At 45.4% G+C, this 24,137-nt stretch overlaps 1 protein-coding gene across 1 annotated transcript; it reads right to left on the reverse strand.

Moving 5' to 3' along the window:
* Window positions 1–265: 265 nt before the first annotated feature.
* Window positions 266–24,137, reverse strand: PEF1 (penta-EF-hand domain containing 1). Its single transcript, XM_063954220.1, has 5 exons — window positions 23,849–24,137; window positions 13,708–14,008; window positions 13,433–13,588; window positions 2,900–3,043; window positions 266–2,200 (listed from the first exon to the last, which is right to left on the reverse strand). Exons 1-5 carry the CDS (start codon window positions 23,870–23,872, stop codon window positions 1,971–1,973), a joined length of 855 nt encoding a protein of 284 aa, XP_063810290.1. The 5' UTR covers window positions 23,873–24,137; the 3' UTR covers window positions 266–1,970.

Raw genomic sequence — 24,137 nt, forward strand, 5'->3', positions numbered from 1 at the left:
GGTATCGACACGCTCCCGAAACAACTGCGACACATCATGGTTTAGTGGCCTCCCCCCGACACAGTCCACATATGCTACCAGACACTCACTTTGCAAATAAATCCTCACTGTGACCACCGGCACAAAACCAACACAGCACAAGTGCATTGGTGAATAAACAAATCGCTCATTGCGTCCTTCTCTGAATCTGGCCCATAGTACGCATACTATAGGGTAGCTCACAGTATTTCACATGGAAGAAAAATCCATCTTTCACCAAGAAACATTTCCTTAACAACATGTTTATTTCCTAGGCAATTTACAATTTCTTATAATGGAATGGATTTTTTTTAATTTTTTTATTTTTTTTACAAAGTTTTGGCAGATTCAAATTATGGCGAATGTTTCTAATAATTGTGCAGAGTGTAGCTATAAAACAAGTAATAGAGCAGGGAACGGCTACATCATATGCCTCTCTCCACCTCACATAAACTGGTCAGGTGCGTGCAAATAAAGCTGGAATGAGACCTGTAAACTGAAACTGGAATACAGATTTTATGTAATTTAGGAATATAAGGGTTTCTTTTATGTTAAAGAAAGAAATACAAAGAGGCTTTCCATAGCCCTGGGCAATCTAAAACCCTGCTGACCTGATGGGACCCTACTTCACAAAACACGATGAGCCAATATGAAAAAGCATCTTCTATCATCCATTAATATACCTGGAAGTGATTTCATAAGTGATGTAACAAAACTTGAGGGGTTTGAACAGGGCCTTATAGCAAGTCACATGGAAGCAACTGTCAATATGAATGTCCGTTTCATCTTACAGGATAGCTGGTATCCAAGAGAACATGACATAAGTATTCCTAAATTGGGCATTGTCAAATTATGATATTGAATAAAAACAGACAATTTACAGTGGAGACGGACTTTAATTCACTTACACTTGGTTCACTATTTTGCACACTATCATTTTATTATTTTGCTGGCTTATTTGAAAGATATTTAATAATGGTGTATATGGGTCACTTGAATATTAATGCAACAGACTTAAATTATTATTGTACTGTATCAGTCCGTGAGTGCCCATTATAGGAACTTTTTTCTTTTCTCTCTCGGATACTTGCAAGTTCCATTCCTGGGTGCACCTCTCTGTTACAGCTATAAGTATATTTGCTATCACTATCATATGATAGTAATCATATTTCATCCTTCCCCAATGTTAGGTCTGTATAGACAATTTATCTTCTTCTACTCTAGGATAGGTGGTATACACTCCATTAGGATTCCGACTTTATCTAAATTAGCTTTAACAGAAACTTTTTACAAGTACTTTTAGATATGTATTTTGAATTTTACCAACATGCTAAATGGAATAACATGTCTTGTGTACTAGATTAAATGTATGTCATTACTGAACAATGTAATATTTTTTCACTCATTTTATATTTGAATTTATTATCTAAAAAAGGATGTATTTGTACAGTTCAAATAAAAGAACAGCTAGCTCAATGTTCTGTATAGTATCTATGTTCTGAGAATATTATAATGTGTATGGAAGTCAAATGGCAAGAATAAAATTAACCCTCCCCCCAAAAAATAAAGAAAACCCCAAAGCATACATTTCCCTGTGAGCCATAAAAGAATGTAGACTTTTTTCAATGACTACATTATGTGAACTATGTCTCCCTCTAGTGGGTAACGGATACATGGCAACTGAGTGATACATATTTGTAAAATACCTCAAAATAAACTCAAAAAAAAAAAAAAAAAAAGTATTTAGTACCATAGTACATTTGACGTAAAGGTGGTGTTAGGAAGAAAGGCTGGCATTTATTATGCCCGGATGTAGGAATAGTCCGATTAATCCGACGAATGTAACTTAAAAGTTTGTGTGTATAACAATTGTAGCAGCACCTCCTTAGTCTTGAACACAGGGGGCCAGAACAGGAATATGAGGTGTGAAAGATGTGCCGAGTCCGATGCCGTTATAGAAGACGTCCCACAGCCATGGAGAGGAAATCGTCATAGCTGAGTTTAGCATTGCCTGATCGCTCTGTATCCTTATCCCGAAATGCTTCAGTCATACTCTGGAGTTTGGTACAAATCTGTATAAAGTGGTCGAGCTGCAAAGTTGGGTTATTAGACCGTGGAGCATACAGGGACATTATGTGCTGCACAAACTGTGGGCTGAGCTTGTATCCCATCTGTAAGAGAGCTGAACAGAGACCAGAGAGGCGTGGTTAGAGCTGCAATAAATCCATCAAAGCAGGGAGTGTGTATACAAATTAAAGTTTAAATAAGTCAGATAGTGGAAAAAGAAAAAGAAAACAGTATTTATGCATTTATAGACACAGGATTTCTTTCATTTCTTGAAGTCTTCTTAGCAATTATTTGTAGTTTGGAAAGTTGTGTTCTTTTAATGTACAAAAAGATGACGAAGCATCACTGGGAGCAAGGCATAGTTCAATGGCAAAACATAAGTGCCTTATACAAGTAGCTAAATAATCAACTTCTAACATTTTCTGTTGTAAGGTTGTAAGATGTGTGTGTGCGTGTGTGTGCGTGTGTGTTTGTGTGTGTGTGTGTGTGTGTGTGTGTGTGTGCGCTTTACTCAGACAATGAATCAAGAGAATCTGACTTGCTTTCATTGCTCCTTGCCCATGGTAACCAGAGATACACAGTCAGTTAATGCCACCTCCTTGGCTCCGTTATGTAGATATGTGCTGGCTGAGCAGCTTCTGACATGCAAAGTGGATGTGCATCCCGATTACTATCACACATTAAAAATGGGTATTTCTCCGATTCCTACTTTGAGGTAGGAGACTAAATAACTAAGGAAAAAGGCTAAGTTTCCTATCAAAACAAGCCCACTGAATAAATACAGGGATGATTTCCACTAGAATGTATGGGTTACCTTGGTACAATTCTGCATGACTAATACTGCCAGACCTATCCCGGTCATATTGCTGGAACAGGTTCCTCCACTGCTGAATATATGACCACAGACCAGAAAACCCAGGAAGATCGATCCGGCCAGAATAACTTTTGTCAAACATATCTACAAAAAGCAACATAATTGCTCAGGATAATCACACATACACAAAAATAAATGGCAATGAATGATGGTAAAATGCATAATTTAGTGAACAGAATACATACTGAAATAGAGGTTTTTTGGGGGTGGAAGGAGACTGATTGATTTTCACAAAAAGAAAACATAAAAACACTAATCAATGTAAGCGTTAAACAAAACAGCAGGACTACATTCACATTATCAGATTGTACTAATCCATTCTACAGAAATTGTGCAGAATCTAAGTAGTGTTTCAGAATGAAATAAATAAGTATATTAAAACACTACTTCTTACACAATGCATAAGGTTTACATTTTGACTGAATAAAAGCGTATAGAATCTTGCCTAGTGACTTACAACCTGCAGATAGGATAATTTATTTTAGTTGCTGCTTTTCCCTTTTTACATTATTAAAATAAGAATTTACTTACCGATAATTCTATTTCTCGGAGTCCGTAGTGGATGCTGGGGTTCCTGAAAGGACCATGGGGAATAGCGGCTCCGCAGGAGACAGGGCACAAAAAGTAAAGCTTTAGGATCAGGTGGTGTGCACTGGCTCCTCCCCCTATGACCCTCCTCCAAGCCTCAGTTAGGATACTGTGCCCGGACGAGCGTACACAATAAGGAAGGATTTTGAATCCCGGGTAAGACTCATACCAGCCACACCAATCACACTGTACAACCTGTGATCTGAACCCAGTTAACAGTATGATAACAGCGGAGCCTCTGAAAAGATGGCTCACAACAATAATAACCCGAGTTTTGTAACTATGTACAAGTATTGCAGATAATCCGCACTTGGGATGGGCGCCCAGCATCCACTACGGACTCCGAGAAATAGAATTATCGGTAAGTAAATTCTTATTTTCTCTATCGTCCTAGTGGATGCTGGGGTTCCTGAAAGGACCATGGGGATTATACCAAAGCTCCCAAACGGGCGGGAGAGTGCGGATGACTCTGCAGCACCGAATGAGAGAACTCCAGGTCCTCCTCAGCCAGGGTATCAAATTTGTAGAATTTAGCAAACGTGTTTGCCCCTGACCAAGTAGCTGCTCGGCAAAGTTGTAAAGCCGAGACCCCTCGGGCAGCCGCCCAAGATGAGCCCACTTTCCTTGTGGAATGGGCTTTTACTGATTTTGGCTGTGGCAATCCTGCCACAGAATGTGCAAGCTGAATTGTACTACAAATCCAACGAGCAATCGTCTGCTTAGAAGCAGGAGCACCCAGCTTGTTGGGTGCATACAGGATAAACAGCGAGTCAGATTTTCTGACTCCAGCCGTCCTGGAAACATATATTTTCAAGGCCCTGACAACGTCAAGCAACTTAGAGTCCTCTAAGTCCCTGGTAGCCGCAGGTACCACAATAGGTTGGTTCATGTGAAATGCAGAAACCACCTTAGGTAGAAATTGAGGACGAGTCCTCAATTCCGCCCTGTCAGAATGAAAATTTAAGTAAGGGCTTTTATATGATAAAGCCGCCAATTCTGACACACGCCTGGCTGAAGCCAAGGCTAACAGCATCGACACCTTCCATGTGAGATATTTTAAGTCCACAGTGGAAAGTGGTTCAAACCAATGTGACTTTAGAAAACTCAACACCACATTGAGATCCCAAGGTGCCACTGGAGGCACAAAAGGAGGCTGTATGTGCAGGACCCCTTTTACAAAAGTCTGAACTTCAGGTACTGAAGCCAGTTCTTTCTGGAAGAAAATCGACAGGGCCGAAATTTGAACCTTAATGGACCCTAATTTTAGGCCCATAGACAGTCCTGTTTGCAGGAAATGAAGGAAACGACCCAGTTGAAATTCCTCTGTAGGGGCCTTCTTGGCCTCACACCACGCAACATATTTACGCCAAATGCGGTGATAATGTTTTGCGGTTACGTCCTTCCTGGCTTTGACCAGAGTAGGGATGACTTCTTCTGGAATGCCTTTTTCCCTCAGGATACAGCGTTCAACCGCCATGCCGTCAAACGCAGCCGCGGTAAGTCTTGGAACAGACAAGGCTCCTGCAGTAGCAGGTCCTTTCTTAGAGGTAGAGGCCACGGTTCGTCCGTGAGCATCTCTTGAAGTTCCGGGTACCAAGTCCGTCTTGGCCAATCCGGAACCACGAGTATAGTTCTTACTCCTCTCCTTCTTATGATTCTCAGTACTTTTGGTATGAGAGGCAGAGGAGGGAACACATACACTGACTGGTACACCCACGGCGTTACCAGAGCGTCCACTGCTATTGCCTGAGGGTCCCTTGACCTGGCGCAATATCTGTCCAGTTTTTTGTTGAGGCGGGACGCCATCATGTCCACCTTTGGTTTTTCCCAACGGTTTACAATCAGGTGGAAGACTTCTGGGTGAAGTCCCCACTCTCCCGGGTGAAGGTCGTGTCTGCTGAGGAAGTCTGCTTCCCAGTTGTCCACTCCCGGAATGAATACTGCCGACAGTGCTATCACATGATTTTCCGCCCAGCGAAGAATCCTTGCAGCTTCTGCCATTGCCCTCCTGCTTCTCGTGCCGCCCTGTCTGTTTACGTGGGCGACTGACGTGATGTTGTCCGATTGGATCAACACCGCCTGACCCTGAAGCAGAGGTTTCGCTTGACTTAGGGCATTGTAAATGGCCCTTAGTTCCAGAATGTTTATATGAAGAGACGTTTCCAGGCTTGACCACAGGCCCTGGAAATTCCTTCCCTGTGTGACTGCTCCCCAGCCTCTCAGGCTGGCATCCGTGGTTACCAGGATCCAATCCTGAATGCCAAATCTGCGGCCCTCTAGTAGATGAGCACTCTGCAGCCACCACAGGAGAGACACCCTTGTCCTTGGCGACAGGGTTATCCGCTGATGCATCTGCAGATGCGATCCGGACCATTTGTCCAGTAGATCCCACTGAAATGTTCTTGCATGGAATCTTCCGAATGGAATCGCTTCGTAAGAAGCCACCATTTTCCCCAGGACCCTCGTGCACTGATGCACTGAGACCTGTCCTGGTTTTAGGAGGTTCCTGACTAGCTCGGATAACTCCCTGGCCTTCTCCTCCGGGAGAAACACCTTCTTCTGGACTGTGTCCAGAATCATTCCTAGGAACAGTAGACGTGTCGTTGGAATCAGCTGCGATTTTGGAATATTTAGAATCCACCCGTGCTGACGTAACACTACCCGAGATAGTGCTACTCCGACTTCTAACTGTTCCCTGGATCTTGTCCTTATCAGGAGATCGTCCAAGTAAGGGATAATTAAAATGTCTTTTCTTCTTAGAAGAATCATCATTTCGGCCATTACCTTGGTAAAGACCCGAGGTGCCGTGGACAATCCAAACGGCAGCGTCTGAAACTGATAATGACAGTTTTGTACTACAAACCTGAGGTACCCTTGGTGAGAAGGGTATATCGGGACGTGGAGATAAGCATCCTTGATGTCCAGAGACACCATATAGTCCCCTTCTTCCAGGTTTGCTATCACTGCTCTGAGTGACTCCATCTTGAATTTGAACCTTTTTATGTAAGTGTTCAAGGATTTCAGATTTAAAATTGGTCTCACCGAGCCGTCCGGCTTCGGTACCACAAACAGCGTGGAATAATACCCCTTTCCTTGTTGCAGGAGGGGTACCTTGATTATCACCTGCTGGGAATACAGCTTGTGAATGGCTGCCAAAACTGCCTCCCTGTCGGAGGGAGACTTTGGTAAAGCAGACTTCAGGAAACGACGAGGGGGAAACGCCTCGAATTCCAGTTTGTACCCCTGCGATACTACCTGTAGAATCCAGGGATCCACTTGCGAGTGAGCCCACTGCGCGTTGAAATTCTTGAGACGGGCCCCCACCATATCTGAGTCTGCTTGTAAAGCCCCAGCGTCATGCTGAAGACTTGGCAGAAGCAGGGGAGGGCTTCTGCTCCTGTGAAGCGGCTGCATGGTGCAGTCTTTTTCCTCTTCCTCTGCCCCGGGGCAGAAAAGAGTGGCCTTTTGCTCGCTTGTACTTATGGGAACGAAAGGACTGAGTTTGAAAAGACGGTGTCTTTTTCTGCTGATGTGGAGTGACCTGGGGTAAAAAGGTGGATTTTCCAGCCGTTGCCGTGGCCACCAGGTCCGATAGACCAGCCCCAAATAACTCCTCCCCTTTATACGGCAATACTTCCATGTGCCGTTTGGAATCCGCATCCCCTGACCACTGTCGCGTCCATAACGCTCTTCTGGCAGAGATGGACATAGCACTTATTCTTGATGCCAGGGTGCAAATATCCCTCTGTGCATCACGCATATATAGTAGTGCATCCTTTAAATGTTCTATAGTTAACAAAATATTGTCCCTATCCAGGGTATCAATATTCTCGGTCAGGGAATCCGACCATGCGACTCCAGCACTGCACATCCAGGCTGAGGCGATTGCTGGTCGCAGTATAACACCAGTATGTGTGTATATACTTTTTAGGATATTTTCCAGCCTTCTATCAGCTGGTTCTTTGAGGGTAGCCGTATCAGGAGACGGTAACGCTACTTGTTTTGATAAACGTGTGAGCGCCTTATCTACCCTAGGGGGTGTTTCCCAACGCGCCCTAACCTCTGGCGGGAAAGGATATAATGCTAATAATTTTTTAGAAATTAGCTGTTTTTTATCGGGGGAAACACACGCTTTTTCACACACCTCATTTATTTCCTCTGACTCAGGAAAAAATATTGGTAGTTTTTTCTCTCCCCACATAATACCCTTCTTTGTGGTACTTGTAGTGTCAGAAAGGTTCAATGCCTCTTTCATTGCCGTGATCATGTAACGTGTGGCCCTACTGGACATTACGTTTGTCTCGTCACCGTCGACACTAGACTCAGTATCTGTGTCAGGGTCTGTGTCGACCCACTGAGGTAACGGGCGTTTTAGCGCCCCCGACGGTGTCTGAGACGCCTGGACAGGCACTAATTGATTTGCCGGCTGTCTCATGTCGTCAACAGTTTTCTGCAAATTGCTGACATTATCACTTAATTGTTTAAATACAATCATCCAGTCAGGTGACGACTCCCTAGGGGGTGACATCACCAACACAGGCAACTGCTCCGCCTCCACATAATTTTCCTCCTCATACATGTCGACACACGCGTACCGACACACAGCACACACACCGGGAATGCTCTGATAGAGGACAGGACCCCACTTAGCCCTTTGGAGAGACAGAGGGAGAGTCTGCCAGCACACACCCAGCGCTATATATATATATATATATATATACAGGGATAACCTTATATAAGTGTTATTCCCTTATAGCTGCTGTTATTATCGTTATTTGCTGCCAAAAATGCCCCCCCTTCTCTTTTTTACCCTGATTCTGAAGCAGGACTGCAGGGGAGAGTCAGGGAGCCGTCCTTCCAGCGGAGCTGTGAGGGAAAATGGCGCTTGTGTGCTGAGGAGATAGGCTCCGCCCCTTCACGACGTCCTTATCTCCCGCTTTTCTGTGTAAAATGGCAGGGGATTAAAATACATCCATATAGCCCAGGAGCTATATGTGATGTATTCTGTTTTGCCACCTAAGGTATTCCGTTATATTGCGTCTCAGGGCGCTCCCCCCCCCAGCGCCCTGCACCCTCAGTGACCGGAGTGTGAAGTGTGCTGAGAGCAATGGCGCACAGCTGCGGTGCTGTGCGCTACCTTAGTCTGAAGACAGGATGTCTTCTGCCGCCGATTTCACCGGACCTCTTCGTCTCTTCTGGCTCTGTAAGGGGGACGGCGGCGCGGCTCCGGTGACCCATCCAGGCTGAACCTGTGATCGTCCCTCTGGAGCTAGTGTCCAGTAGCCTAAGAAACCCGATCCACTCTGCACTCAGGTGAGTCCGTTTCTTCTCCCCTTAGTCCCACGATGCAGTGAGCCTGTTGCCAGCAGGACTCACTGAAAATAAAAAAACCTAACTAAACTTTTATTCTAAGCAGCTCAGGAGAGCCACCTAGATTGCACCCTTCTCGGCCGGGCACAAAAATCTAACTGAGGCTTGGAGGAGGGTCATAGGGGGAGGAGCCAGTGCACACCACCTGATCCTAAAGCTTTACTTTTTGTGCCCTGTCTCCTGCGGAGCCGCTATTCCCCATGGTCCTTTCAGGAACCCCAGCATCCACTAGGACGATAGAGAAAGACACAATACTGTAGTAGGTTCACACCATCAACTTTATTATCATTCTAAGGTCATAATACCTGGAGTCACCTAAAGGGTTTAGCTTTCTCCCAGTGCCCATGACATCCATAGAGGGAGAATATAACCTTTGGCGAGTGCAGCGAGTCACCGTGCCCGCAAGGGGCTTTCCTAGTGCTCGCCCCGCTGCCGGTATAACAGTGGGCAGGAACCCGCTGTCCCGCCGGTTTTTCATACTGATCCCGGTAAAAGAGTGGACAAACAGTGTAGAGGGTACCACTGGCGCTAGATCCTTATAGATGACCCCTTATTTAAGAGGTAATATTAACCTTGGAGGCTCATATACCAATGGCATAAATAGCCACAATGAAATGGTAAATGGAGTTTAATATTTTATTAAGACACCACAATGAAAACACAAATACACATGAAACTAAATATACAGCTTCACATCCGAAATGGTATCCAATAGATCTGTGCACAATAAGATCTAAAGTGTCAAAGTAAAGTGACTGGTGCGTCAAAAGGAAAGGAGATCTCTCACCATATTCCAAAAGTGCGGTGGGCTAGCTTATTAGTTAGCAGATGCGGTCCAAGGCTGAATGGCCTGGCACCACCGCAGTAGATTTTGTCAGCATATGGCCACCAGAGTCTTTCTATGTGCAACTCCTCCGTCCATAAGAGAGTGACTAACCGTGGCTATACCCAAATCACATACAGCTCTTCCCATGACATCACACCCCTCCTTACAAATCTCCCACACTTCAGCTATTCTCAATCACAGGGGGAGGTTAGGTTTAGGCACTAAGGGGGAGGGATGTTAGGGTTAGGCTGTGGAAAGGGAGGGTTAGGGGGTAGGGGAGAGGGGGAACACTCCCCTTCCCCATCAGGATTGCAACGCCGGCGTCGATATTCTGACCGCCAGCAAATCATACTGAACCCATTTTCCACTTATTTGGACAAATGAAATATACACATGAAAAAGAATGTACACCCTCTTTGAAATTTGTTTTACTAGTTACACAGGTTGAGTATCCCATATTCAAATATTCTGAAATACAGAATTTTTTAAGGGCTACTGAGATAGCGAAACGTTCGTTTTCTGATGGCTCAATGTACAAACTTTGTTTAACACACAAAGTTATTAAACATATAGTATTATATGACTTTCAGGATGTGTGTATATGGTGTATATGAAACATAAATGTATTGTGTGTATGTAAACAAACTTTGTTATTAAATGTGCGGACAACGTTATGTGGATTTCCTCTGGGAGTTTCAGTTTTGTCCTGCAGTCATAAAACGTCCCAATAGCTTAATGTTAGGGTGTGGGCTAGCAATAGACATTGGTGTTATATAAATAAAGGTAAATCATATTTTGAACCAAGTGCAGCTAGTCAAATACACTTCATTGTTATATCATTAGAAAGTTCTGCTACCTTTAATATACAAAGCAGAAAATCTGACAGCTCTGTCTAGAGCACAGGTTCTCAAACTCAGTCCTCAGGACCCCACACAATTCATGTTTTGCAGGTCACCTGTGGATTTTAAAATGTGCCAGCTGGTGATGCACTGTGCAGCTGCCGGGTGACATGGAAAACGTGAACCGTGTGGGGTCCTGAGGACCGAGTTTGAGAACCACTGCTCTAGAGTGAAGGTGATACAGTATGTAGTGATTCTAGAGATGAAATTGCTATTCAATCTGCAAAGGCTTATCAAGGCCATATACTAACTTCAAGCCCATCATTCTTCAATGATAAAGTAGTTTAGATGATTTACAAATGGAGAACAAGGACTACAGTTTCCAATCTGATCAAACAATATAGTACTACAAGAAATTGTACAGACCCCAAAAGCTACATCATTGTAACTAGCTTTTGTCACCAAGGTAAATGTTATAGTTCATGAATCTATGATAATGTACTGGAGAGAAGGGACTTTTCCTGGTTACCATTCATTAAAAGCCATACATGTTCAAAGAAAACAGGTTTGCAGAGTACAAAATCTCTGTACAACAGTACAAAACAACAATTCTGGAACAATGCCCTTTGGACAAATGAACCAAAGTGGAGTTCCTTAGTCTTTATTCACAATGTTAGTGAAAATCAAATACCACATGTACCTGACTTCAAGGGACGTGCGGGGGAGAAGAGGAATGATTTCGGGAGTTCTGGATTTACAGGACCTAGAGGGTAATTCAGATCTGATCGTAGATGTGCTAAATTTAACACATCTACGATCACTTACTCTGACATGCGCGGGGACGCACAGCACAGGGCTAGTCCGCCTTGCATGTCAGGCCTTGCCCCCTCCCCGCACGGGTGCAAAAGCACTGCATGGCAGCGATGCTTTTGCACCTGAGTAGTAGCTCCCTGCCTGCGCAGCTACTGCGCGCTGGCAGGCGGCTACCTGCCACGTCTTGAGTTGCATCGGCTGTGTGTGACATCACGCAGGCATTGCGGTCCGCCCCCACAATGGTCTGTACACACCAGCGTTGTCCGGACCACGCCACCGCCATTGGCACACCCCCTTCCGCCCTGCGATCACCTCTGCCTGTCAATCAGGCAGAGGCGATCGCAGCCAAGAGATGCTATTATCATCTCACTGGGCTACCGGGGTGCGTGATCCAGTAAGAATTACACCCCCCCTGAGCCTGCGCAATCACAGAGATCACCATGAGCTCTCATTTACAACGGCGGATTCTACAGGATAACATGAAGTCATATGTCTGACAACTGAAGATTAGTTGAAACTGGATCATACAACAGGATAATAATCATGCCTGCTGGAAGGCAATCCTCTAGCAGCCTGGCAGAACCCTCGGATGTTGTGGCAACTTCCGTGGCTGCAGGAAGAGTCTTCCTGAAGTCATCTTTCCTAGTGTTCTTCCATTAAATGTCCTCATATGAATTTGTTTTGGGACGATTTTTTTTCTCCATTTCTAGAACTTCCATTTAACGTGTTGCCTTTAACTTTGTAAGAATGTCATCTGATGTCTGGGACACATATCTGTGTTGTTTCCCCCCCCCCCCCCCCCAAGTAAAGTTTTGTTCCTCATTTTTTTATTGACAATACATCACTGGGTATCACCATAATCATAAAGATGGCTTTTTTTCTAAATAATATAGCAACCATATTGAGCAACAATACAATATAAGTATTACTTAACTTATAAATCACCCTACACTCTCACCTTGGAATGGATGGCGTTTTCCAACATGCTAAATGTGAATAAATAAAATAATCTATGAGCTCCAGATAAAAAAAAAAAAAAAAGACTTTTCATAGGTAAAATACTAAAGGTCCTCATACACAGGTCCAATCGCATGTAAAAGAAATCCCAGGGAGCTACTGGCGGTGAACAGGCTGCGGTAGCGGCAGATTTCAAAACTCCTATTCCAATGAATGGGTGGCCGCTGATTGGCTGAGAGAACTCTTTCAGCCAATCAGCGGCCGCCCATTCATTGGAATAGGAGTTTTGAAATCTCCTGCATTCTGCCACTACAGCAGCCTCTCTCTCCGGCAGGGGGAGGATTGGTGAGGCGCTTCTCCGCCCTGCAAACTCTCCGATTTGGCTTGTTTTCATCCGATATATCGGCCCAATCCGTCGGAATCGGATGAAAACAGGTCTAATCGTTCCTGTGTATGGGGGCCTTAATAGTTTCGATATGTCATATTTTAAAAAGATTCAGAAGAAACTGCCAGAAGATGTAGTGGAAAGGACATTTTCATATAATTTAAATAAATACAACAGGCTTTATTTATGAAGCTGCGTCTTTTGTAAGCCTCTGTATCCCAGCAGGTTGGTGGTGAAAATGGAAAACTGCACTCAGTTAAAATTAAGTACGCTGGGCTTTACTCTGATGGTCAGTGCCGTTTTAAAATGTTTGCTCCAACCTGCAGGCTTACAAAAGCTGCTGCTTCATACGTAAAGCCCAACATCTTCAGCTGGGTACACATTGGAACGATGTCATGCCAAAATGCTGTTTTGGAATGACATTGATTATATCGCTCAGTGTGTACCCAGGATTGCACGCTCCCACGGTTGCTAGCGACAGACGCTAGGTTTGGTGTGCTGCACTTCAAACCGAGCGACCGTCGCTAGCGTCCTTGTTTATGCTAATGAAGGACGGAACATGGTCGTTCCGTTCTTCATTAACATTGTGCCAGTGTGTACTGGCAATCCCCACTGACAGGCATTCGTTCCAATGTCAGAAAGAAATGCCCATCGCTTCAGTGTGTACCCAGCTTTAGTTAGCCCAAAATACTTACTCATCATCATTATACATGTTTCATCATTAAATGTCGACCAGTTGGAATTGACCAGTGCTTGTTTGAGCTCTTTTAAGGTTATGTAACCACTTCTGTCTGTGTCAACTGTCTGGAACCAAGAGAAAGCTTCTGGATCTACGCCAGGTGGCATACTGCCTGTTGGAAATAACACACCATGATAAAAAAAAATTCAGGAAACAAAATATGTCACGCATGGTGCAAGGTTAAGCACTCAGATAGCCACTATCTCATGGAACTAGTTGCTCCAAACTTACCAGAAGGAACTCTTTGTCCATACTGGCTTTGTTGTTGACCCCAATAAGGGTTGGATCCTGGTGCCTGGTAAGGGCCACCTGGAGCATGGCCTCCATAGCTCCCACCTGGACCACCTGGTGCAGTACCACCTGGCATGGGTTGCCCATAGCCACTACCCGATGATGGCTGTCCATATGGTGCTCCTGGTGCAGGGCCACCATAGGCAGGCTGACCAGGATTACCACCTCCTCCATATTGCTGTCCAGCATAATAGCCCCCCGGAGGAGCACCAGGTGTCTGTCCTGCAGAGCCAGGATATCCCTGCAAAAACAAGATAACATCACCAAACTAATTCCACGTTATGAGAAAGAGGTAAGAGCTTTGTGAATTCACAGATCTAATAAACTGAAATAAGTTTATGTATAGGACAATTTCAACCAAAAGTGGACATGGGTCATGAAAAAAAAAAAAAAAGTTGGGATATTCAAAACATTAATCTCCCAGTGCATCAGTCATAGTCTATAGTAGTTTACAAATGGGTTGGTAACAGTGTGTCACATGACATGCTGCCATTTTGTCTTATTTCAGTAATGGCTACCAGGCATTAGGCAGACACTGATTGTGACCACTGATTATCTATTGCTGTTTTATGAAAACAAAAGTAAGATACTTGGATCATAACAAAAGTTGAGGACATGTACTGTCAGAAATTATAATAAGATTTTACTTACCGATAAATCTATTTCTCGGAGTCCGTAGTGGATGCTGGGGTTCCTGAAAGGACCATGGGGAATAGCGGCTCCGCAGGAGACAGGGCACAAAAAGTAAAGCTTTTTCAGATCAGGTGGTGTGCACTGGCTCCTCCCCCTATGACCCTCCTCCAGACTCCAGTTAGGTACTGTGCCCGGACGAGCGTACACAATAAGGGAGGATTTTGAATCCCGGGTAAGACTCATACCAGCCACACCAATCACACCGTACAACCTGTGATCTAAACCCAGTTAACAGTATGATAACAGCGGAGCCTCTGAAAGATGGCTTCCTTCAACAATAACCCGAATTAGTTAACAATAACTATGTACAATTTATGCAGATAATCCGCACTTGGGATGGGCGCCCAGCATCCACTACGGACTCCGAGAAATAGATTTATCGGTAAGTAAAATCTTATTTTCTCTATCGTCCTAGTGGATGCTGGGGTTCCTGAAAGGACCATGGGGATTATACCAAAGCTCCCAAACGGGCGGGAGAGTGCGGATGACTCTGCAGCACCGAATGAGAGAACTCCAGGTCCTCCTTAGCCAGAGTATCAAATTTGTAAAATTTTACAAACGTGTTCTCCCCTGACCACGTAGCTGCTCGGCAAAGTTGTAATGCCGAGACCCCTCGGGCAGCCGCCCAAGATGAGCCCACCTTCCTTGTGGAGTGGGCCTTTACAGATTTAGGCTGTGGCAGGCCTGCCACAGAATGTGCAAGTTGGATTGTGCTACAGATCCAACGAGCAATCGTCTGCTTAGACGCAGGAGCACCCATCTTGTTGGGTGCATACAATATAAACAACGAGTCAGATTTTCTGACTCCAGCTGTCCTTGCAATATATATTTTTAATGCTCTGACAACGTCCAGTAACTTGGAGTCCTCCAAGTCACTTGTAGCCGCAGGCACTACAATAGGCTGGTTCAGATGAAATGCTGACACCACCTTAGGGAGAAAATGCGGACGAATCCGCAGTTCTGCCCTGTCCGAATGGAAAATCAGATATGGGCTTTTGTAAGATAAAGCTGCCAATTCTGATACTCTCCTGGCAGAAGCCAGGGCTAGAAGCATGTTCACTTTCCAAGTGAGATATTTCAAATCCACCTTATTTAGTGGTTCAAACCAATGAGATTTTAGAAAGTCCAAAACCACATTGAGATCCCACGGTGCCACTGGAGGCACCACAGGAGGCTGTATATGCAGCACTCCCTTAACAAAGGTCTGGACTTCAGGGACTGAAGCCAATTCTTTTTGAAAGAAAATCGACAGGGCCGAAATTTGAACCTTAATAGATCCCAATTTGAGACCCATAGACAATCCTGATTGCAGGAAATGTAGGAATCGACCCAGTTGAAATTCCTCCGTCGGAGCACTCCGATCTTCGCACCACGCAACATATTTTCGCCAAATTCGGTGATAATGTTGCACGGTTACTTCCTTCCTTGCTTTAATCAAAGTAGGAATGACTTCTTCCGGCATGCCTTTTTCCTTTAGGATCCGGCGTTCAACCGCCATGCCGTCAAACGCAGCCGCGGTAAGTCTTGAAACAGACAGGGACCCTGCTGAAGCAAGTCCCTCCTTAGAGGTAGAGGCCACGGATCTTCCGTGATCATCTCTTGAAGTTCCGGGTACCAAGTCCTTCTTGGCCAATCCGGAACCACTAGTATCGTTCTTACGCCTCTTTGCCGTATAATTCTCAATACTTTTGGTATGAGAGGCAGAGGAGGAAACACATACACCGACTGGTACACCCAAGGCGTTACCAGCGCGTCCACAGCTATTGCCTGCGGATCTCTTGACCTGGCGCAATACCTGTCCAGTTTTTTGTTGAGGCGAGACGCCATCATGTCCACCATTGGTCTTTCCCAACGGGTTACCAGCATGTGGAAGACTTCTGGATGAAGTCCCCACTCTCCCGGGTGAAGATCGTGTCTGCTGAGGAAGTCTGCTTCCCAGTTGTCCACTCCCGGGATGAACACTGCTGACAGTGCTATCACATGATTCTCTGCCCAGCGAAGAATCCTTGCAGCTTCTGCCATTGCACTCCTGCTTCTTGTGCCGCCCTGTCTGTTCACATGGGCGACTGCCGTGATGTTGTCCGACTGGATTAACACCGGTTTTCCCTGAAGCAGAGGTTCTGCCTGGCTTAGAGCATTGTATATTGCTCTTAGTTCCAGAATGTTTATGTGAAGAGACGTTTCCAGGCTCGTCCATACTCCCTGGAAGTTTCTTCCTTGTGTGACTGCTCCCCAGCCTCTCAGGCTGGCGTCCGTGGTCACCAGGATCCAATCCTGTATGCCGAATCTGCGGCCCTCCAATAGATGAGGACTCTGCAACCACCACAGAAGAGACACCCTTGTCCTTGGAGACAGGGTTATCCGTAGGTGCATCTGAAGATGCGACCCTGACCATTTGTCCAACAGATCCCTTTGGAAAATTCTTGCGTGGAATCTGCCGAATGGAATTGCTTCGTAAGAAGCCACCATTTTTCCCAGGACTCTTGTGCATTGATGTACAGACACCTTTCCTGGTTTTAGGAGGTTCCCGACAAGGTCGGATAACTCCTTGGCTTTTTCCTCCGGGAGAAAAACCTTTTTCTGAACCGTGTCCAGAATCATCCCTAGGAACAGCAGACGAGTTGTCGGCATTAACTGGGATTTTGGAATATTCAGAATCCACCCGTGCTGTTTTAGCACTTCTTGAGACAGTGCTAATCCCATCTCTAGCTGTTCTCTGGACCTCGCCCTTATTAGGAGATCGTCCAAGTATGGGATAATTAATATGCCTTTTCTTCGAAGAAGAATCATCATCTCGGCCATTACCTTTGTAAAGATCCGAGGTGCCGTGGACAATCCGAACGGCAGCGTCTGAAACTGATAGTGACAGTTTTGTACAACGAACCTGAGGTACCCCTGGTGTGAGGGGTAAATTGGAACGTGGAGATACGCATCCTTGATGTCCAAGGATACCATAAAGTCCCCCTCTTCCAGGTTCGCTATCACTGCTCTGAGTGACTCCATTTTGAACTTGAACTTCTTTATGTACAGGTTCAAGGACTTCAGATTTAGAATAGGCCTTACCGAGCCATCCGGCTTCGGTACCACAAAAAGAGTGGAATAATACCCCTTCCCTTGTTGTAGAAGAGGTACCTTGACTATCACCTGCTGAGAGTACAGCTTGTGAATGGCTTCCAAAACCGTCTCCCTTTCGGAGGGGGACGTTGGTAAAGCAGACTTCAGGAAACGGCGAGGTGGATCTGTCTCTAATTCCAACCTGTACCCTTGAGATATTATCTGCAGGATCCAGGGATCTACCTGCGAGTGAGCCCACTGCGCGCTGTAATTTTTGAGACGACCGCCCACCGTCCCCGAGTCCGCTTGAGAAGCCCCAGCGTCATGCTGAGGCTTTTGTAGAAGCCGGGGAGGGCTTCTGTTCCTGGGAAGGAGCTGCGTGTTGCTGTCTCTTCCCTCGACCTCTGCCTCGTGGCAGATATGAATAGCCCTTTGCTCTCTTATTTTTAAAGGAACGAAAGGGCTGCGGTTGAAAAGTCGGTGCCTTTTTCTGTTGGGGAGTGACTTGAGGTAGAAAGGTGGATTTCCCGGCTGTAGCCGTGGCCACCAAATCTGATAGACCGACTCCAAATAACTCCTCCCCTTTATACGGCAAAACTTCCATATGCCGTTTTGAATCCGCATCGCCTGTCCACTGTCGCGTCCATAAAGCTCTTCTGGCCGAAATGGACATAGCACTTACCCGTGATGCCAGTGTGCAGATATCCCTCTGTGCATCACGCATATAAAGAAATGCATCCTTTATTTGTTCTAACGACAGTAAAATATTGTCCCTGTCCAGGGTATCAATATTTTCAATCAGGGACTCTGACCAAACTACCCCAGCACTGCCCATCCAGGCAGTCGCTACAGCTGGTCGTAGTATAACACCTGCATGTGTGTATATACTTTTTTGGATATTTTCCATCCGCCTATCTGATGGATCTTTAAGTGCGGCCGTCTCAGGAGAGGGTAACGCCACTTGTTTAGATAAGCGTGTTAGCGCCTTGTCCACCCTAGGAGGTGTTTCCCAGCGCTCCCTAACCTCTGGCGGGAAAGGGTATAATGCCAATAATTTCTTTGAAATTATCAGCTTTTTATCAGGGGCAACCCACGCTTCATTACACACGTCATTTAATTCTTCTGATTCAGGAAAAACTATAGGTAGTTTTTTCATACCCCACATAATACCCTGTTTAGTGGTACCTGTAGTATCAGCTAAATGTAACGCCTCCTTCATTGCCAAAATCATATAACGTGTGGCCCTACTGGAAAATACGGTTGAATCGTCACCGTCACCACTGGAGTCAGTGCCTGCGTCTGGGTCTGTGTCGACCGACTGAGGCAAAGGGCGTTTCACAGCCCCTGACGGTGTTTGAGTCGCCTGGACAGGCACTAATTGATTGTCCGGCCGCCTCATGTCGTCAAACGACTGCTTTAGCGTGTTGACACTATCCCGTAGTTCCATAAATAAAGGCATCCATTCTGGTGTCGACTCCCTAGGGGGTGACATCCTCATATTTGGCAATTGCTCCGCCTCCACACCAATATCGTCCTCATACATGTCGACACACACGTACCGACACACAGCAGACACACAGGGAATGCTCCTAACGAAGACAGGACCCACTAGCCCTTTGGGGAGACAGAGGGAGAGTTTGCCAGCACACACCAAAAGCGCTATATATATATCAGGGATAGCCTTATAATAAGTGCTCCCTTATAGCTGCTTTGTTATATCAAAATATCGCCATAAATTTGCCCCCCCCTCTCTGTTTTACCCTGTTTCTGTAGTGCAGTGCAGGGGAGAGACTTGGGAGCCGTCCTGACCAGCGGAGCTGTGAGAGGAAATGGCGCCGTGTGCTGAGGAGATAGGCCCCGCCCCTTTTCTGGCGGGCTCGTCTCCCGCTATTTAGAAAAATCAGGCAGGGGTTAAATATCTCCATATAGCCTCTAGGGGCTATATGTGAGGTATTTTTAGCCTTTATAGGTATTCATTTGCCTCCCAGGGCGCCCCCCTCCCAGCGCCCTGCACCCTCAGTGACTGCCGTGTGAAGTGTGCTGAGAGGAAAATGGCGCACAGCTGCAGTGCTGTGCGCTACCTTTAGAAGACTGCAGGAGTCTTCAGCCGCCGATTCTGGACCTCTTCTGACTTCAGCATCTGCAAGGGGGCCGGCGGCGCGGCTCCGGTGACCATCCAGGCTGTACCTGTGATCGTCCCTCTGGAGCTTGATGTCCAGTAGCCAAGAAACCAATCCATCCTGCACGCAGGTGAGTTGACTCCTTCTCCCCTCAGTCCCTCGCTGCAGTGATCCTGTTGCCAGCAGGAATCACTGTAAAATAAAAAACCTAGCTAAACTTTGTCTAAGCAGCTCTTTAGGAGAGCCACCTAGATTGCACCCTTCTCGGCCGGGCACAAAAATCTAACTGGAGTCTGGAGGAGGGTCATAGGGGGAGGAGCCAGTGCACACCACCTGATCTGAAAAAGCTTTACTTTTTGTGCCCTGTCTCCTGCGGAGCCGCTATTCCCCATGGTCCTTTCAGGAACCCCAGCATCCACTAGGACGATAGAGAAATGTTGATATAATCAGTGTTTCATGTGGTCTTATGTTAGTGAAAGAGTTAAAGCAAAGATGATGAGATATGGTACCCATCTGAAAACATTGTTAGAAAGGTAAATGACCCTGTACCAGTTAACGCAAGGGGCCTTTTTTCATTTCCTGATTAATGTATTTGATGGTTACGTCCGTTACACATACATTCCATTAAATATTGTCAAGGTAATAAGAATGACTTTCCTGAAAATTGTACTAAAACAATCTGTGTGGTTTATGCTTTATTGTAAAAAAGTATGGAATAAATATCTGTTGTAGATTCAGAGAAATCAGACATGTATTTGATGTCAGAAATGACCATGTCCTATCCCGGTTACATCTAAACAATACATTTAAACAATCTATGTATTTACAGCAGATAACAATGGTGAGGCTTGTTCACACTTCATATTTTTATTCACCAAAAATTTGCTTCTTTATGTGCATTTTAAATTTGAAGCAATCCAGATGTTTATCACAAACATTGTATCTGAGAGTTACATCCGCTACTTTGGAACTGCCCTATACAAGCTAAGGCTGGGTACACACTACAGGATGTTAGGCAGCTGTGACATCGCAAACGATACATCGTAAGTGCATACACACTGTACAATGTATATGTTGCGCCCACATTACGGAGCATGCAGGGCAGTCACATATCTTTTGCTCTCAAGTGCAAAAAAAGAGATGTGACGTTGTATACTAGCCGCAGGACCGCGCCTCGTATACGAGATCACCCGTACACACTGTACGATGGTACTGATATATCGTACAAGCCGCCGGCTCGTACGATATATCAGGTGCACAGTGGACAGTGTGTACCCCAGCCTAAGACCTGAAGAGCATCTCTGTACAAGTTACTACAAGTTGCATCTGAAAGATATGCATAAAACAATATTCTCGGATCTGCAAACATGATTTAAAAATAGTTTTTCAACATATGTTCATTAACCAGACCAACCTTTTCTCTCATTCTATTTTTTTAATTTTTTTAAGGCATTGGGTTTGTTAGGTCAGGTTTCCATGTAAGATTTCAATAAGTGTTTTAGAAGTTCATAGTTGAGTATTTTTCCTACAGGTAAGTAGCCGAAGTAACAATGAAACACCTAGAACATGAGTCTTCAACCTGCGGCCCTCCATCTGCTGTTGAACTACACATCCCGACATGACCTGCCTCAGTTTTAGCATGCCTTAACAGCAAAACTGTGACAGGGCATGTTGGTATGTGTAGTTCAACAGCAGCTGGAGAGCCACAGGTTAAAGACCCATGGCCTAGAAAGACTTGGGACCACATTTCCAAGCAATAATGGAAGAATACAGATATGAGAAAAGTGACCATTTCTCTTAAATATTTGTTTTCAAATCCTTTCAAGTGCAGTGTATACATAATTTTCCAGAATCTTCACATTAACAATCCAGATATATGTGTGTGCCACTGGTCAAGTACCTCCAAGTCATGTTTTGATAATTTCCCTCCTTAGGAACAGGTAGGCTGATTATTCTTTGTTAAAATAAGCGTGTCTACTTCAATCCAATTAAAAGTCTTAAGGGCCCCATACACTACAACGATAATGCCCGATTTAATCTGATTTCGACCTTTCGGGACGATAAATCGGATGAAAAGTGGCAAATCGGATGTGTTTTACATCCGATCCGACGTGCGGTCCCGTGAGCATCGGATCGGAGCCCCTAGATCGTTAGTGCTGCACTCGTGATATCTCGGTTCCCGCAGGCATGGTTGGTATCGCAAAAGATACACTGTATGCAAAAGGGCAGCATACGATGTATCGTATGCGATCCTGCTGCCCGGGAGGCTGCCGGGCGATTCAAGGGAAATCTTATGTGACATGAGAGTCAGACATGTCGCTGTAGTGTATGGGGCCCTTTAAAGACGTCTCTTGCAGCTCCACTCTACAGGCTACCTATATCTTTCAAAATCAAATCACCTTCACAGCCATAAAAAAAAACATTCCTCCATAAATCTCAAAATACTCCTACCAGGCTTGATCACACTGTTCCATAGCCTTCATATCATTAAACATTTTTTGAAAACCCATCTCTTTATTATTCTCTACTCCCACAATAATATACCATCACATCTGTCTCTATCTCCATGATGAACCACACCAGATTCCTTTCATGAGCAGGGATCTTTCTCCCCTTTGGATCATGAATTAATTTGCCTAGCATGCATGCTTCAACATGACCTGTTGGGAACTCTCAAGAGGACCCATTCAGTTCTTAAAGTAAGTGAAAAGATTATTTTTCATCTACTTTAGTAGGTATTAAGTATTGGAGCTATTCATTACAAAGGTAACACAGGAGAATTTATGCAAATCTCCTGCTTACCTTTCATCCCTGATGTGGTCTGCCATCCCCGTGCACTAGTATACAGACCTTCATTCATCAAAATATATGGCAACGGTGGCCAACCTGTAGCTCTTAAGCCGAATGCAGCGCTTTCTTTATTCACATACGGCTCTCGACACTGATAACCTCCACAGAGTGTCCAGCTTGGATAGTGTGTTGACTAGCTGGCATCAACAGCGCAACCCAGCGGTGTGCCCCATCTCTCCTCCCCAGTGTGTTATAAAGGTAGCATCCGTGACAGTCAGCGGTACACTGCATGCCTGCCAGCTGGACCAGGTATTAAGCTGGTCCCTGTGACTACCAGCGCTTTTAAGAGATTTTTGGGGGTCCTAAAACTTGTATCACTGCAGTGATTTCTGGCTACAGGATACACTAATCCCCCTGACATACTGAGCTCATTACAATTAAGGGGACAGTGACACATGAAAGGGTGCAGTAACAACATGAGGGGCAGCTGTAGTGGCATTGGAGGGCTAGAGTGACACATAAGGAGCTGCTGGAATGACACATGGGGCTGGGCTGAAGTTTATTATGTGAATCTGGCTTTCTCAATGTATTTTATGTGTTAAGTGCCTTTTTCAATGTATTTTATACCAGGGATGTGGCCTAGCATATACAAGGCCATGCTTCATTTTTGCGCATGTGCCTTTGCATGTCGGCTCTTGGACTTGGTAGGCCACCCCTGGTATACGGTGTTAGACTATGGTAGGATACATGTTGTTTCCTGGGGCACTGCTCCTTCATAGTGCAAGGAGGTCTGTCCATGACCCTGGCGGAATCAGCAGTGTTAGGGATCGCAGGACAGTAATTACTGTCCCCACACAGGAGCAACACAGAATTGTTTCAGTTACCGTAGTATATGTAGTAGTATTATAGTATGTCAGTCACATCAACTTCTAGTGAATTGGATATATAATTTACTGGGGTCAGATGGGGCATATTGATGAATATGTCCCTAAATCAGAAATGAAGAAACACGGATTTGCATTACTATTAGAATGTCCAACTTGGATGTGAGGTGGCTAAATAGGGGTAACATGTGGAACCGTGTACATTATTACTCATGTCTGCTATTGTGCAATTGTACTTCATTTCCATAGCCAACAGACACCAGCATGGGTGACTCCCTTCTTACACCGTCACATAGGACACAGTCCCGGCCTGACATGTAATGGGAGCAGAACATCGCTGAGAGGTCAGGCCGGCGATCCTGCCGGTCACTGAGAATGAATGGCAACAACCGCATGAAAAGCAGCCGAGTAACCACGGCAGAGTATAATGCCGGCCAACCGCCCTTCTGAAGTCCCCCACCCAGCAGCCACACTGACACTACGTAATATACATGCTCTGTTCCGGTCAGTACCCTGCACGCAGGAGCGGAGCCCCCTCACCTGGCCGTAGTGATAGCCCGCCATCCCCACTCTCCTGGCCGCACACAGGCTACCCTCTTTGGCGACTGTCCCTGGTTACGGAGGCCGAGTTGTTGTGCTGGGAAGTGACCACAGAACCAAGTTCGTCTCTCGCTGCTGTTGCTGCTGGATAGTGTACGCTCCTCCGTATCTGTTGTATAATACCCGCCTAGTCACAGCGTAACTGCTCTGTCCCGCTCAGAGGGGCCATTTTCTCTGAGACAAAGGAATAACGCTTTAGTGAATCTGGTCTTCAGGAAAATGGCTACTA

Source organism: Pseudophryne corroboree, chromosome 2 (genome assembly GCF_028390025.1).
Source record: "Pseudophryne corroboree isolate aPseCor3 chromosome 2, aPseCor3.hap2, whole genome shotgun sequence".
Lineage (NCBI taxonomy): Eukaryota > Metazoa > Chordata > Amphibia > Anura > Myobatrachidae > Pseudophryne > Pseudophryne corroboree.

Bases quoted from the DNA above. Each gene is read 5' to 3' on its own strand.
- PEF1 (XM_063954220.1), bottom strand. From the start codon at position 23,872: ATGGCGGGCTATCACTACGGCCAG. The intron at 13,589-13,707 runs GTAAGTTTGGAG...TATTTCCAACAG, and splicing joins TGGACAAAGAGTTCCTTCTG to GCAGTATGCCACCTGGCGTA. The intron at 3,044-13,432 runs GTAAGTATTTTG...TGCTTTTTGTAG, and splicing joins AACATGTATAATGATGATGA to ATATGTTTGACAAAAGTTAT.